The sequence below is a fragment of the Marmota monax genome, unplaced genomic scaffold (assembly GCF_021218885.2).
Source record: "Marmota monax isolate L192 unplaced genomic scaffold, Marmota_monax_Labrador192_F-V1.1 WCK01_AAM20220418_F8-fsc00017, whole genome shotgun sequence".
Classification (NCBI taxonomy): Eukaryota; Metazoa; Chordata; class Mammalia; order Rodentia; family Sciuridae; genus Marmota; species Marmota monax.
In genome coordinates, this window is record NW_026695241.1 from 24885999 (window position 1) to 24903683 (window position 17685).

The 17685-nt window shown below is 37.8% G+C and overlaps 1 protein-coding gene across 4 annotated transcripts; it reads right to left on the reverse strand.

Annotated features, from left to right (window-relative positions):
• Positions 1-225: 225 nt before the first annotated feature.
• Positions 226-17539, reverse strand: Rab2b (RAB2B, member RAS oncogene family). Of its 4 annotated transcripts, XM_046441075.2 has the most exons (8): positions 17376-17539; positions 17066-17137; positions 13764-13831; positions 8994-9076; positions 8609-8701; positions 3551-3662; positions 2894-2962; positions 226-1898 (listed from the first exon to the last, which is right to left on the reverse strand). In XM_046441075.2, the coding sequence occupies exons 1-8, from the start codon at positions 17419-17421 to the stop codon at positions 1791-1793; spliced, it is 651 nt and encodes a 216-aa protein (XP_046297031.1). In that variant the 5' UTR covers positions 17422-17539; the 3' UTR covers positions 226-1790. The 4 variants fall into 4 exon arrangements, with proteins under 4 accessions (XP_046297031.1, XP_058433859.1, XP_046297032.1 ...); XM_058577876.1 differs by lacking the exon at positions 8994-9076 and having other exon boundaries at positions 13764-13865; positions 17376-17524; XM_046441076.2 differs by lacking the exon at positions 17376-17539 and having other exon boundaries at positions 13764-13865; positions 17066-17237.
• Between the last annotated feature and the right edge of the window lie 146 nt (positions 17540-17685).

The following is a 17685-nucleotide window of genomic DNA, read 5'->3' on the forward strand; positions in this document are numbered from 1 at the left end:
ACTGGAGTCACTCCTTAGTACTGGGGAAAGAAAAAGCAATACCCAGAATTTTTTCCAACTTCCTGGTACAACACTGATTACTACTACTACTGGGAGCAAAAGGGGGTATAAAACAAATCTGAAGGAGGCGGCTTCTTCCATATATTTGATACCATACTCTAGGAGGAAGAGTTATCTACTTATGCTAGATATATAATCAGAAATGACACATGGAATATGAGCAACTTGAATACATGCATATATTTAATAATGAAACAATTCATTAACAACAAAAATTATAAAAATTCATGAGACCTCGGTGCTGTGGAAAAAAGTGAGATATCAAGGAAAATAAGCAACTGACCCAGAAGGTATGAGTGAAGTGAAGTGAAGCAAAGGCAAATATGGCTAGGATAGTATTATATGATCTGAAAAGGAGAAGGGCTGGAGAAGCAACCAGTTATCTGATTGCTTGGTAATGAGCAGCCTTAATGTATACTGCACAGAATAGAGGCTATGAGCCAAAGGAAGGCAGGAGAGGAAAAGAAGAATATATAACCCAGGGTAAACAGATGGAAGAGAGCAGGAATTACAGAGATGACTCTAAGGCCTTTTGTTTCCTCTAAAGTCTAAAATAAGTCAGAAGTTTTTAAGTGTGTCAGTCAAATTCTATAATCACATCATGAGTAGCACTAGGCACCTGTGAAGAAACGGTGAGGGAAGTGGTTTATAAAAATAAAGGGGTAATATGGATCCTGCTCTACAGAGCTTACAACCTATATGAGAAGACAAATTCTACACATAAAACTACTATAAAATGTATTTACAAAGTAACATACATACAAATAAATATACATATGAATAGCCAATATAGGAAAGCTAAGGGGTACTATGTCAATAATTGCTTAGAAGTCCCTAGGAGATCGCTGAAGGCTTCCTAAAGGAAAAACTGTTGGACTTTAAGTACAGTGTTAGTAGAGAGTAGGACATATGCAAAGGTACAGAAGTAGGAATAAATATACCATGTACAATAAGCAAATAAGCTTGATTAGAGTCCAAATATATCTAGTTAAGAAGTGAGTATGATGAAACAATAGAGATCAATTCAGTGAAGTACACTGCAATGTTACATCTGGTCCCTAAACAAAGTGAATACGAAATGAATGTTTTCTTTAGGTAAGGATAAGTGGCCACAGGTCCAGGACCAACTCCACTTCTCTCAAGTTTGGTAAGTAAGATACAGAAACCAGCAATGGGATAGTAGAGAAGCACTCAGCTTCCTTGAACAAGTAGAAGGAACTGCTTTCTGCAAGAACTTGTCCAAAGTGGACAAGTTGTGGCAAGTAGTCCCCCAAAAACAAAGAAGTTAAAAAACTCAATGAAAGTTCCTATGCAGCAGATCTACTATCCTAAGGCCAGCTAGATCCTGGTCATCTCAAGTGTTCAAGCAGAATATACTTGTCCCTTACTACTAATTCTTGATGGGGAGCATATTATATATGCTTATCAAATTGTTTATTTTTGAACTACCCTGACAATCAACTTTGATCCTAACATTTTAGAAATTAAAAAAGAAGTTGAAAAAAGCCCCAATCTATAGGGAAGGCTCACGTCCCTGAAGGAGGACAGGTCAGTAAGGGCTCAAATTCTTCCCTGTTCTTTTAAGTGGAAAAGCAAAATATCACACCTTGAAAAGAGGCTGCTCTCAGCCAAACCAAGTAAGACTTCTTTCTTTAAGCCTATTGATCTGAAGCTGTTCCAGGAAAGAAAGACAGGAGAAAAAAAAAAAAAAAAGAGTTCAGGTCAGATGTTCAGCAGCAGCCAGCGTCCGACCCTAGATCACGACAGTTCTGCTGAGAGGCGCTGGGTCCCAGTGATGTTGAAATTGACTGTTGGGGCCCAATCTTGATGCCATTTGCCTGTAAAAGAAAAAAAAAGGCACAAGTTCCCACCTTGGTGCTAAAGTGAATGGGAAAAAAGGAGCGGGGAGAAAGGGAGAAATCATTAATTATATCTAAAACCAGGTATGACCTTGGCAGGTAACAATTGCCATAGCCAAATTGTTAGGGTACATATAATCTCTGATGGTTAAGGATAAGATGACTAGCTGGGGTATAAAAATCTTAGCTGCCTGAAAGTGGTTTCTGTTCCATTTTTAAGGTGCACTGTTACACAGTTATATGTAGAATTAAGATATAATTAGCTAGGTAAGAGTAGAGGAGGCACAAGTATAGAAGTAGTATACGATTCTTTTTTTGTTTTGTCTCAGAATTTGCTTTACAGAAATGACCCTCCCAAGCTGGGCACCATAGCATATGTCTATAATCTGACAGAATTGGGAGGCTGAAGCAGGAGAACTTCAAGGTCTGCCTTAGTAACTTAGTTAAGACCCTCACCAACTTAAACCCTGTCTCAAACTTTAAAATAATAATAATTTTTTAAAAAGTCTAGGGAGAAAAAATAGAACAAACAAACAACAAAACAGAAATAAAAGGTCTGGGGCTGTACCTCACTGGGAAAGTGACCTTGGGTTAAATCCCCAGTATACCAGGCCTTTTTGAGCAATTAAGTATTAAACCCAACAAAAAAGAATTTAAAAACAAAATTTTAAATATTAAATCTCTCTTTAAGCTCTAAAAATGTTAAAAAACAGAGACTGAGACAAAAACTCCCATATGGTGTAAGTCTTTTAGATTACCACCCTAACAATTTCTTTAAGCATTCTAGGTCTCAGACTTGAGGAAAAACAGAAATTGATTACAGGTTTCCTTGTGCCTACATTAGGAAAAGAGCTTGAAATGGCAGTTACAATTCATGTATCAGACAGGGAATGTTTACATTGTAGGGATCTTCCACTCCTTTTCATAACAGAACAAAATTAACTATCAACACCTCACCCACCACCCTTTCTTACCTCATTGTGGACGTCAAATAAACCCTGCTGGATCTTCCTATATATTTCTTTGGCTGTGTTAATGAAGGCCTGAAGGAGACATAAATCATTTATCAGTCTTAAGGTAAGGTAGAGAAATGAGAGAAAGAGAATACAAATATTATTCTTATTTGGATTTCTAAGGTGAAGTAGGAATCACTAGAAAGGAGTAAAAATATGTAAGAGTCCCCAAATATCCCTGTTAAGAGCCAATGAGAGTAATTTCAAAAGGAAAAAGGGAATTTTATGTACTCTGGTACTACTCAAAGATGTTCCCAGGATTCTGAGCTTGGTACCCTCTTTAGACAAACATGATCTCTTTTCAATTAATTACTGAAGATATAGTCAACACCAGGCTAGGAAAGACTATAGTGGAACCAATAAACAACGCCCACCCCAACTATAGTGAGAGTGGTTTCTAACCCATACTTACCAATTAATGTTACTCAAAGCAAAAGTACAACCTTAGGAATCAGGATAAAATAAAATGGAACAGTACCCTTAAAATGAGACATTTAGTCATTATGACTTCAAGATGCCCTTTCTTTGCCCTTATCCTATAGAAATGTCTTCTATTGAATAAAAGGACAAAGATGGTAATGCAATCTCTGGAGAACTTTCACTTTTTCCAAAATGTACCTCTTCAACATTGCAGGCTGTTTTGGCTGAAGTTTCCATGAATATAAGTCCATGCTCCCGAGCAAAGGCCTCTCCTTCCTCTCTCTTCACATCCCTGCGGGACTCTAGGTCACTACAAGAGATTAATTGGGGGGGAAACTAAAAAAAGATCCAAGTGAAAGAGGAAACTAAATCTAAAAGAATCCCATAATGGTTTCAACTGCCAGCTAATCTGTAAAGTATGTAGATCCTACATTATATTCTCTTGTAAAGGATTACTAATTTCTGTAGCCTCTTAGAAAACATGCTTCAACTGGGAGCAGTGACACTTGCCTGTAACCAACCCCAGCTACTTGACAGGATAAGGTGAAAGGATCACAGATATGAGGCCAGTCTTGGCAACTTAATGAGACCCTATCTCAAAATACAAAATAAAAAGGACCAGGAAGAGCTCAGTGGTAAAGTGCCCCTGGATTCAATCCCCAGTACTGGGGGGTGGTGGAGGGAAGCAACATAAGAAGAAAAAAGAAAATACTCTTCAGATTCAAGACAGTCACTGCATAATACCTTACTCTAATACAAAGAAAAGGCTTATAAAGGCAAGCCTGATAAATCACTCAAAACTATACCATATGCTTCTTTTTCAAATGAGATCCAGAAGAACAAAGTAGAAATGATAAAAGGGAAACTCGTAATTGCTAAAAAAGTAGGAAAGTCATGATTTCTCATTCTATAGTGCTAAGTGTCTTCGTTTTTACTAGACTCAATCCTCAGGAGAGAGCAAGGAATAAGGAGAACATAGTTGCATTAACTCTCACTAGTCTCATTTCTAGTGTATATATAAGTGGCTTGGCCCCAGGAAATTAAAGTGATATGGTTAAAATTAGGTGATAAAAAAACAAAAAGAGAAAGGGCTTAGAAAGGAAATGAAGTGGTGTGGAAAGACTACAAAGAGGGGCTGGGGATGTGGCTCAAGCGGTAGCGTGCTCGCCTGGCATGCGTGCGGCCCGGGTTCGATCCTCAGCACCATATACAAACAAAGATGTTGTGTCCGCTGAGAACTAAAAAATAAATATTAAAATTCTCTCTCTCTCTCTCCCTCCCTCCCTCTCTTTAAAAAAAAATAAAAAAAAAGATTACAAAGAATAAAAGGCTGACAAAAAAATGTTATACTGTTTGATAATTATTTTTCAAGTTGGAAATTTTCATTTGGAAGGTTTCCAGTTTTCAACCACACACACACAAAAAAAAAAAAAAATCAAGTACTAAGTCCATTAAAGAACAACAAACCTACAGTTTATATTTATTATACATGTGCTGTGTGAATACCAAGGAGAAATTATCTGTTTAAATGCCAACACTCCCAAATTTGCACCTCTACCCAGATGCTCCTATAAGCTCCAGAATTGTTTGTCCACTTGTATTCTTCATTTCCACAATTATGTAAGAGGCACCTCAACTTAACACATCAAAATCAAACTTCCAAACTGTGACTACCCCAGGCTTCTACATCTCAGTAAATGGCCAGAACAAAACCCAAGGTGCTGAAATGACCCCTTTTCCTTCCTAACTCCAAATATCCAATTTATCCCAAAGTAAATTCTTCTAGAATGTACCTTAACATCCTCCTTTTCTCTCTCCAGGTCACTACCCTATTCTAAGTCACTGTTCTCTCTGACCTGGATGACTACAATTGGTATCCTATTGCAACTTTTGTTTCCCTCCAGAGTGATCTTAAAAATCTGATGAAGGGCTGGGGTTGTGGCTCAGCAATAGAGTGCTCTTCTAGTGCATGTGAGGCCCTGGGTTCAAGCCTCAGCACCACAAAAAAATAAATAAATAAAAACAAAGGTATTGTTTTCAACTAAAAGAAATAAATATTTTTTAAAAACTGACGAAGCATCCAGGTGCAGTGGTGTATGCCTGTAATTCCAACAACTTGGGAGGTTGAGGCAGGAGACTCACAAATGTGAGGAAGTAGGAGCAACCCAGCAAGACCTTCTCTCAAAATAAACAAATAAAAAGCTGGGGATGTAGCTCAGTGGTAAAGTGTCTCTGGGGACCATCCAAAGTACCACCAAAAAGGGAAAGAAAAAAAAAAAATGACCAAGCCAGCCATTAACTCTTTAATGCAGGACAACAAGTACAGCTCAACGATAAAGCCATGCATGATGCATGAGACCTTCAACAAGATCTCCACCACCACAAATCTCAAATGTTTTCACTGTATTTGGAATAAAATCCAACCTTGTTACTTATGCCTGTGAGGTGCTGTGAGATTTGGTTCTTTCCTAACTTTTCCAACTTCATCTTGCACCATTTTCTTTGATTAGATCCAATACTGGGTTTCTTTCAATACCACAAACTTGCCAAGTTTCTTCTTCCCAGTCAAGACTTTCATACAGAGGCTAACCCTATGTGATACCTATTTTTAACCTTTGCTCAGTAAAGTTTTGCCTATCCTTCTATTTCCAGCTAAATATCACTCTTAATCAAAAACAGGTATCCTACTACTGTCCTACTTTTCCCTTCACTGCATTTATAATCACTTGTACAAATCATTTCATATTTAAAATGATACAAATCATTTTGATGTCTCCACTAGACTATAAGGTTCATGAAAGCGGGGCATGACTTTTTTGCATTTGGCAACTCAGAAACTCAGTGTCTTAACATTACAGGTCTTCAAGAAATCAGAAGAACTAATAAATGAATATAATTATCTTGTGTCTGCAGTTATCAAATGCACACCATTACAAACTCAAAAAGGATACCATGAAATACTTTTTTTTTTTTTTTTAATATTTATTTATTTATTTTAGTTCTCGGCAGACACAACATCTTTGTATGTGGTGCTGAGGATCGAACCCGGGCCGCACACATGCCAGGCGAGCGTGCTACCACTTGAGCCACATCCCCAGCCCCGCCATGAAATACTTTATTTACATATTGTTATATATATGTATGTGTGTGCATATATATTCATTATATACATATACATATATGTATGTATACACACATATACATATATGTACACACACACACACACTTACTTTTTTTCTTTTTGGTGAGATTGGGGATTGAACTTAGGAACACTCTACCACTGAGCTACATCTGAAGCTCTCTTTATTTTTGAGACAGGTCTCGCTCAGTTGCTGAGGTTGGCCCCAATCTTGTAATCTTCGCCTTTTTATTTTTGAGGAAAATACATCAACATTCAATGTTAGAGCACCACATAAATTACAAAATTAAGGTAGTTCAGTGTCAACATCAGAGCACGTCAGATACCATTCAATATTTTTGTGAAACTGAGTTTTGGGCAGTTGCTGTGATAAAATGCAAGTAATGCCAAAAAAAAAAAAAAAAATCAACAGGAAATGAAAGTGGCAGTGTCCAATCTTGATTGCAAGGTTTGAGATGCTCTGCTGTGCCTGACAGAGATACAGGTCATTGGTAAGAAACTGTAAATATTTAAGAATGAAATACAAATTTTTATTTGGGGGCTGGGGTTGTGGCTCAGCGGTAGAGTGCTCGCCTAGCATGCATGAGGCACTGGGTGCGATCCTCAGAACCACATAAATGTAAAATAAAGATACTGTATCCACGTAAAACTAAGAAATAAAATAAATATTTTAAAAAATATTTTATTTTAACTTATATTTTTCATAAGTATATTTATATTGTTTAGAACTATCTACTTTTTGTTTGTTTTAGATTTAACTATTTAATAATAAAACTATTAAATATTTCTTTTGGCCTTTAGATGACAATTTTTTTTTTTTTTTTTAACTGAAAATAATAAGTGTTGGCAAAGATGTAGAGAAATTAGAAGCCCTGTGCATTGGGGCTGGGGATGTGGCTCAAGCAGTAGCACGCTCGCCTGGCATACGCGGGGCACTGGGTTTGATCCTCAGCACCACATAAAAATAAAATAAAGATGTCGTGTCCTCCACCAAAAACTAAAAAATAAATATTAAAAAATTCTCTCTCTTAAAAAAAAAAAAAAAAAAAAAAAGAAGAAGAAGAAGAAGAAGCCCTGTGCATTGCCAGTAAAATGTAAAATGTTACAGTCGCTATGAAAAACAGCATGGTGGTTCTTCAAAAAATTAAACAGAATTATCATATGATCCAGCAAGTCTACTTTTGGGTGCATATCCAAAAGAACTGAAAGGAAGGACTAGTACAGATCTCTGTACCCATGCTGACAGCATTATTCACAAAAGGTGGCAGCAATACAAGTGTCCACAGATAAATGGATGAACAAAATCTGGCATATGCATACAATTAAATACTATACATCCTTAAAAAGCAAAGAAATTCTGATATGTGCTACAATATGGATAAAGCTTGAAGATGAGATGCTAAGTAAAATAAGCCAATCACAAAAGCATAAATATTTCATGATTCCACTAACATGAGAAGCCTACATTAGTTAAAATTCATAAAGAAAGAAAGCAGGGGCTGGGGATATAGCTCAGTTGGTAGAGTGCTTGCCTCACATGCACAAGGCCCTGAATTCAATCCCCAACACCACCAATAAAAAGAAAAAAGAAAGAAAGAAAGCAAACAGAATAGTGGTTGCCACAGAGGAAAAGCAGGTGGGGAGATAAGCCCAAGTACTGAATGGTTACAGAATTTGAGAAGATGAAAACAGTTCTGGAGATGAATGGTGGTGATGGTTGCAGAATACCATAAATACACATAATGTCATAGAACTGTACACTTTAAAATGGTTAAATGAACATGCCTGTAATCCCAGCTACTCTGGAGGTGGAGGCAGGAGGAGCACAAGTTTGAAGCCAGCCTCAGCAACTTAGCAAGATCCTATCTCAAAATAAAAAGGGTTGATGTGTATGTAGCTCAATGGTAGAATGCCCCGTGTTCAATCCCTAGTACTGGAGGAAAAAAAAAAGTGATAAATTTTAAGTTCTGTATATTTTACCTCATTAATTCATTCATTTTTTACTGAGACCATAAAAAGAACCATAAACTGAGAAATTCTGCAGACTAAGAAATTTAATGCCCACAGAGTACCTAGATGACTCCTGATGGTTAATATTCGTAAAGATAAAATTTTACCTTTTATTCCCAATCAGCATGATAACCATGTTGGAGCTAGAGTGTTGGCGGGCATCCTCTAACCATGAGGTTAGGTGATTGAAGGTTTCACGCCTACAACAGAAAAAGTTCAGAAAGTGGGTCAGAAGCCCATTTCAAAAGGCCAAAGCAGGGTTAGGGATGTAGCTCAGTAGTAGAGTGAGTTCTCTGCATGTGAAGGCCCTGAGTTTGATCCCCAGCACTGAAAAATCAAATGAATGAATTCCAAGCCCAAAGCAACTTCAAATACATAGGAAAAGGGAGAAAGTTATATTGTATATAGAAAAATATTAAAGAGGTCATCTTTAGCAGAACATGTTGATAGAAAAGCATTGAATTTCCCTCCCACATACCAAAACTGGCTCACCTTGTAATGTCATACACCAGCAGTGCTCCAGCTGCTCCCCTGTAGTAGGAACGGGTGATAGAACGGAAGGATTCTTGCCCAGCCTTTCCCATCAACATGGCAACAACAAAAAAATCCCAATAAAACTAGGTTATTTCCAGAGAACTGACTTAATCACATACTAGCCCAAAACAAAGGACTTAACTAACAATGGATTTCTATTAGATTAAGAGAATTAGGAAAAGAACACACACCTGCCCAGGGAAAATCCTGGTAGAGTGTCAATATTCTGCAATAAGAATGCAATTGCTATTTTGGGTGGCTGGATTACTCATCCTATGAAATTGTCCAACAAATTGCTTGATGTTTAACATCCCTAACCCTAGTCACTAAATGCCAGTAGCACTCCAGAATCATCATGACATCAAAGTCCTTTGCATATATTTCTCAATATACCCCAGAAGGGAACAATTGGAAATGGGAATGGAAACTCAGGGTATGTTGTATTTTCAATCCCAGATATGATGACTTCATATTAATCTTTCTGTTTCTACCCATAAAGAGAAAAATTATCTTAGAATGCCAACACCCTGTGGAAGTTTCTTTCCAATGGATCAATGTAGAAAATTAGATGTAAAACAATTAAATTGAGCATATGCTAAATGACCTTTAGTGATCCATGGATAATAGCAGGACAACCTACCTAAATGTCCCTTGCTAAAAATCCCAACATGGAAAATAGAAATAAGGAACAGGAAAAGATACCCAAAAGCTAGGATAAAATTTTCCTTTAAAAAAATCCAGCTTGTTCACATTTCTAATTGGGCCAAAATATTAAGTTTTATTTATAACCAAGCAATTAGTTAATTCCCCCACATGCTGCAAATATTTGCTTTCTTTTCATGATAATTCTTTCTTTTTTTCTTAGGGGAAGCAAAAATGTGGGTGTGTCTTTTTTTTCTTTTTTGGTACTGGAGATTGAACCCAGGGAGCTTTACTCCTGAGCCGCATCCCTGTCTTTTTTATTTTCAGACAGGGTCTTGCTAAGTTGCTGAGTCTCACTAAGTTGCTGGGGCCGGCCTCAAAAAACTTTTTGAGATCTTCCTGCCTCAGCCTCCAGAGTCACAGAGATTATAGGTATGCACCATTGTGCCCAGTGAAGAAGTGTCTTTCAAACAATACTATGTATATCCTGTGCATTGAATCTATCCTATTAGGAAAGGTTTTATATTATTATTTTGGGGGGTTGGTTTGTTTTTCTTTGGTACAGTATTGGGGATTTTACCATGGGCATTCTACCTTTGAACTACATTCCCAGCTCTTTCTATTTTTCATTTTGTGACAAAGTCTCACTAAGTTGCAGAGACTGGCCTTCAATTTTTGATCCTCCTGCCTCAGCCTCCTGAGCAGCTGGGATTACAGGCAAACACCACCCTACCTAGCTAGTTTTCACATTTTTGAGATTATTTATCTTCATATCCTTACTCAAGGTTGGGAAGTCTGAAAGACAGGAAAACTATGATGAAGACAAAAATAAATAAATAAATAAATTGCCTTCTGATTGTATCAACAGTGACAATACTAACACTATAATAATATTTTAAATTATCTTTTGGCATACACTATGTGTCAGGAACCATAAGCTACAATTACATATATTATCTCACTTAATTCTTTTTAACAGTCCTGAAACAAATATTACTATTATAATTCCCCTTTTGAAAATGGGAAAAATAAAATTTAAGGAAGAAAACTCAACAACAGGCCCAAAATCATAAAGCAGTGCTGGAGCTATAATTTAAATTTAAGATCTTAGTGCTTTTTCTAGCACAAAAGTTCTTTTTTTTCTTAGCCATTATATCATATAATCTAAATCAGGGTTTGAATGAGGGAAAAGAAACCAAGTGCATTAACCCTAAGGCTACTTTGGTAAACATACAAGAATCTCTCCATAAAAGAATCACACAAATATTTAGTGAATTTTATAACTGCTAGAACATCTGAATCCAAAAACAAAAAATAAATTCAAAAGTTCTCCTTCGGTAATACAATACTTTTTAAGATGTAAACAATACTTTTGCCTCCAAGAGCTCACATAAAGTTTTATATTTATTCCCTAATAATTCCATGTCTTACATTATTTGGGTCCTGTTTTGCTTTAATCTCTTACTTTTTCTCCTCTTCTGCTATCATCGAAAGTCCTCTTCTACTTCCCCCAAGTCCTACTAGGAACTAAAAGGCAAAGTGAGGGAAGCCCTCATGATAGTTCAATCACATGGTGGCACTTCACTTCACAACTGAAAATACTTCCAGTAGGTCATCAAAAAACCTTTAAAATCTAATCACTCTACTTACTTACTTCTTCATCTCTGTCCAGTTCATGAACCAGTTTGTGAGCCAGTAAGCTAGAATGAGTAAGTGATTCCACTTAGGCTAGTCTACATCCGTTTCAGGTATCCTTGTCCATCCCCAATAAGAAATCTGAAGTAGCAACTAACTAAGACGGAGTTTTGTTAAAGAGAATGCATAGCTTTCTATTTCTTCCAGGTGGGAGCATTCTATTACACTTGTTTTTTTTTTTTTTTTTCAGGGGGCAGGGACAGTACTGAGGATTGAACACTGGGACACTCTCCCACTGAGCCACATCCCCAACCCTTAAGTCAAGATCTCACTAAGTTGACGAGGATGGCATCAAACTTGTGACCCTCCAGCCTTGGCCTCCCAAATTGCTGGGATTACAGACATGTGCCATCATTCCCAGTTCCCCTACTTCTAAAGCATATAGTTTGAAGTATCAAATTTTATAAAGTTGGATACACTCTATTTCTAAGAATCAAAATGCATTCCAAAGTAAATACAAATTAATTTGAGATTAATCAATCCTTTCCATTAGCTATAGTACAATGCCTCTTCCTTAGCCTGTGTATTTGAGAATGACACATACATATAGGCATACACACAGACACACATGTAAAAACAAAACAAAAACTAGTAAGCGTCTCTAAATTTTTATTAATACCAGAACAGTGACAACAAAAAACTCTGGATAACCTGGTATGTTTAAAATATGCAGCATAAGCAGGACATGGTGGCACACACACATAATCCCAGCAATTTGAGAGGCTGACACAGGAGGATCTCAAATTTGAGGCCAGCCTTGGCAACTTAGTAAGATCCTGCCTCAAAATGAAAATTTCTATTTTGAAAAATATACATCATGGAGCTGAAGGTGAAGCTCAATGGTAGAAAGAGCACTGGGATATAAGGTCCTGGGTTCAATTTGTAGCACCAAAAAATAAAACAAAATATCCATTTGATAATCTCTAAACTTTTTTTTTTTTTTTTTGATATAAGGATTGAATCCAGGGTTGCTTTTACCACTAAGCTACATACACAATCCTTTTTATTTCTTATTGAGATAGGGTCTCACTAGATTGCTGAAGCTGGCCTCATATTTGCGATTCTCTTGTCTGAGCCTCCAGAGTTGCTGGGATTACAGGCATACCCAGCTACATAAATGTTTTCATACAGGATAGCTTTAAAGTAAAGGGATGAGGGATGGATGGATCAAGAAAGTAGGAAGTCAAGGTGGGTAAGCGATGGGCAGGAGATCAGGGATGACAAGGAGGAAATGATCAGGCTTACCCAGAAAGTTGTAGATAAGACACTACATCATAAATATGAATCTTTTTAGTTTTTTCAAAGCAAATTGCTACAGTATTACGAAATCTGCTTTTTATGATTCAGCAAATGTTAATCTCGGAACAATTTTTAAAAGAGAACAGAAATGAACTAGGCCCATTTAAATGGCCAGTATTTCTTAAGAATCCTGTCTACACAGTAGTGGCTCTCAACTTTCTTACTTCGTGATTCAATAATATCTCATATGAGCATTTAAGGAAGAAAGAAGTCAGCAGCCAATACATGAATGACCATGACCATACCACTAACTCACACCTACTGGGTTTTTCTCCTGCCATCAAAACATCCATTTTTGGAAGTGGTAGAGGTTTAAGTTAAAGAGGTAGAATCTAACTTATATCAGTCTTGATGCCCACAGGCTTCATTCTTTGCCACATCCTCAGAAATCTATGCTGTACTCTCTGTGGGGTCCAAATCTCCCTTTTCGGAAAATACAAAATCAGGGTTGCATTGCTTAATTAGGGTAGTGACAAAGAGTCACTAGACCTCAACAATGAAAGGGAATAAATACATAGCAACTGTTTAAAAAACATAGAGTTAACCCTGACAGCAGATACAGAGCAAGATTTCTTAGGCTTTAAATGGTGGAAAAAGGATTGAAAACAAAAACTGGCCATTTAAATGAAACAAGGTCGGAAGTTATGGATGTCAGACAGGAGTTAATCACTATTAAAAAAGTAAAGTGATTCATGTTCCTGTAGTTAGGGCAACTCAACAAAGTGAGATGGAAAATCTAATCAGATCTGGGAATGGTGGTACACACCTATAATCAAAGTGACTCAGGAGGCTGAGGCCGGTCTGGACAACATAGAAAGAAAGACCCTGTCTCAAAATAAAGAATATAAAGGGTTAGCAATGTAGCTTAGTGGTAAAAGACCCCTGGTTAAATGCCTAGTGCTGGGCGTGGGGGTGGGAAGTATTTGTAACTATAAAAGGTGAAAAGTAAAGCGTTCCCATCACGTTGATTTCTCTCTTCCCCTATTTCATCACCACCAATAGACCCACCCTCTTTACCCTTTTCCCTTGCATCAACTTTTATTGTTATATTTGGATCTTGGTTGGGGATAAAATTATTTTGTCCTCTCTTACCGTATCCCAGATTTGCAGTTTGATTTGTTTTCCATCAATGTTGACCATGCGGGCCCCAAACTCCACACCTTCAGAAAAGACCAAGAGGAAAAAAATGTGATTCTGGGGAATAAAGGACATGTTGAGTGACAGGTTAGAGTTTTTCCTCAATATTTTATGACTTAAGCTTCGTATTCAATGCCACTAAGCCCCAAACTGCCGCTATTTGCTCCAGTTAATTTTATTAATTTGTTTCTTTTTTTTAGAATTAAAAAATTATATTCTAGGTGATATGACATGAGAATGTAACCAAAAAGTAGACAGGGGAATAAAGCTAAAAACTCAAATTAAAAAGGTGAATAAATTCTTTTTGGTACCAGGATTGAACCCAGTGCTATGCAACCACTGAGCTACACCCCCAGCCTCTTTTTGTTCTTTTAATTTTGAGACAGTGTCTCACTAAGTTGCTGAGGCTGGCTTTGAACTTGCAATTCTCCTGCCTTAGCCTCCTCAGCTGCTGGGATTACAGGTGGGCACCACTATGCTCAGCAAAAAGGTGAATAAATTCTTAGCAATGTTTTAACACTTAAATTTGATGAGGTAACATTTTGTAATTTCTTTAAATACTTGTAAAATTTTTAAAAAAATTTCCCGACTTTCAGAGTATTCTCTAGTCTCTGCATGAAACATTTCTTTCTGTAACTCTAGAACTTTTTGTTTAAAAAAAAAGAGCCCACGTAAAAAAATAGATACTCAAGAATGATACATTTCACATCACCAATAATTACCAGAGTTCACTGGAAAACTGCACCCCTACAGCATGGAAACTGGAAATCTGAGTAAGTTTCTGGTTTACTTGGCATTATTCTTCTCTTAAGGTACTGTCAGGCCAAAATTTAAAAGATGGTCACTTATATTAAAAACAATAAATTAAATATTGGTGTGGTAGTGCACATCTGTAATCACAGTGACTCAGGAGGCTGAGGCAAGAGGATCACAAATTTGAAACCAGCCTGGGCAACTTAGTGAGACCCTGTCTCAAAATAAAAAATTAAAAAGGACTGTGTAGCTCAGTGATGAAACACTCCTGGGTTAAATCCTCAATACCAAAAAACAAAAACAATGAATTACAAGTCAGATCATTTATCCTATTATCTATATCATACAGTACTTCACACATGAGAAATTCTAATTTTAAAGTAAGAATGATGACTGATCTAGCTTACCCTAAGGGCTAATATGCACCTATTAGTGATCCTATGCAGATAAGCACAATATACCTGAAATACCTCAACTTCAAGGTGCTGCACGTAGCAGAAAGGTATAAGAATTGCTTTTTACTACTCCAACTGCTTTATCAAGAATCACATGGGCCAGGTGTGGTGGTGCACACTTGGGAAGCTGAGGCCTGAAACAAGATAGTGAGACCCTGTCTCAAAATAAAAAACAAAGTTCCTCTGGGTTCACCACAGCACCAAAATTAATAAATAATCACACAGTAACCATTGAAAAAAACTCACTAATTCTTTCTGTACAACAGGAATGGAATTTCAACGGGCAAAAATTAATATGTAGAACTTTTGTCTCTTTCATGCAGTTTCTTCTAGTTGTACACTAAGACATTTTGCAAATGTATTTTCTATCCATCTGCCTTGTATGTTATGGTACACAGAACTGAACTCAGAAACACAGGTTCTACTGGACTCTGGGATAAAGTTCATTGACCACTTCATTCCTTTACTTTAAAACTTGTTAATAGGGTCATTTCTCCATTACCCTCAAGTATTTAAAAACTTGGTACTGACTTTTGTTTCTTAACTTGATTCTTTTTAATGATACCAGAGTTTGAACCAGGGGGACACTTAATCACCGAGCCACATCCCGTTTCATTTTGAGACAGGAGCTCATTCAAGTTGCTTAGAGCTCTGCTAAATTGCTGAGACTGACCTTGAGCTTGCAATTCTTCTGCCTTAGCCTCCATGAGGCAGGGATAATTGGCGGATGCCACCACACCTGACTCCAATTGTATTCCTGGCTACTCTCCATTTGAAACTTCCAAGTTCCAGCCATATTAAATTATTTGTTTTCCAAAAGTGGCCTGCCTGATCTTTGCCATCCTGGTCTTTGCAAATGTTATTCCCTCTTGCCGAATTCATTTCCCCCTCATCACTACAACCCCTTTGCCTAGCTAACTGCTGCTCAGTAGTGATTTTCAGCACTTCCTGATAGAAGTGGAAGCCTCTCCTTCCATTTGCAATACAAATTTGATAGTATCTGCCCCCAGCCCTACCTCCTTCACTTGAAGGCTACAAATAATTGACAGGAAAGTACAATGTTACCTAGTTAAGCACTGTGTTGTTAATCCCTACCACAGTGTCAGTATTCACTTAAATATTCATTAAACAAAATAGTTTCTGGTTGATGCTATCCTCTAAATCCTTTTTTAAACTCAACAATCATTTAGCTCTGAATAACTTCGTGAAGACCAATGGGAGCTTTAGGTTTCCATACTGGTAGGACTTGGAAGTAGAAACAGATTAAGAATAGGGATCTTGGGGCTGGTAGCACGCTCGCCTGGCCTGCGTGGGGCCGGGGTTCGATCCTCAGCACCACATACAAAGAAAGATGTTGTGTCCACCGAAAACTAAAAAATAAATATTAAAATTCTCTCTCTCTCTTTAAGAAAAAAAAAAGAATGGGGATCTTTAGATTTCATTTAAATTTTCATTTGCATGGCCAGAAGGCTAGTTTTACATATATTGTTTATTTGGGTTGGCTTTATGGATTAGAGCACCTCCAGGTTGCCTCAACACAAACGTGTGGGAGATGGTAATATTTTCCATGACCACCAGTATGTTTTCAGAACTCTATCAAAAATTTTTTAAAAGAGGAAAGCTATCACTTTCAGCTGTCTTTTCATTCTAAGGCTGGGATGGTTCTTCAATTTGCTTTTTCATCTCCAACATACAAAGGTCCATGTACTAGTGTTTTCTTTGAAAAATACATGAGGTTGGTATTTATTGCGTTTGAGTTTCTGATAAGGAAGTTATGTTTTCACAGGATTTCCTATAAACATACAAATTGTATTTGAAGGGAAAAATCCTACAACTAGTCCTTAAATCACATTCATCTTTAAATTTACCTTTCAATTATTTACTCCAAATTTATCAGCGTTTAATTAGTTACTCTTCATTTAACATAATTTCGGATTAGTTTAAAGTAGTGGGGGTAACTTTCTACTTCGAACATTTAAGGCTGCTAACCTATTTGAGCAGTTTGGCTTGTCTGATTTTATCTGTTCTGGAACAAGTAGATACACCTACCTATTGTGAGGTCGTGGACAGGCTGGAACCGCTTGTCTGTGAACTGCAGGAGGAGACATGACTTCCCCACACCTGAAAGAGGAGGACATAAATTCCAGCAAGCACGCGGCCAGAGAACTTTCCAGCTGCTAGACTCTGGGCGTCCAGGACTGAGGAAGGGGAGCCCGGAGCCCCGCCCCGGCCGCCCGCCCCGCCCCTCGCCCGCTGGTCTCGAAACGCCCAGCCCACTAAGTGAGCCCCGCCCCCGCAACCCGATTTGGGAGCTTCAGATCCCCGCCCCAGCCTTGAAGGCGGTCCACCCGTGGGTTACCTGTGTCCCCGATGATGATGTACTTGAAGAGATAAGCATAAGTCATGGTCCCGATTCCGCAGTATTCCGGGTACGCCCGATTTCTACAGCCACTTACCTCCGACTTCTCTAGCCACTCAATCTACCAATCTCCTTATTTTTCCCCTCCCCGGCCCCTCTAGCCCGGACCACGTCTCTATTGCTCTCCCCAGAAATCCTCACTCGATCCGGAGTATCCGACACCGCCTCTAGGGATTCCTCTAGACCTTCTATATGCTATTACCCCACCAAGCTCCAGGGGGCGATACCTAGCCATTCCGTACGATTGGCA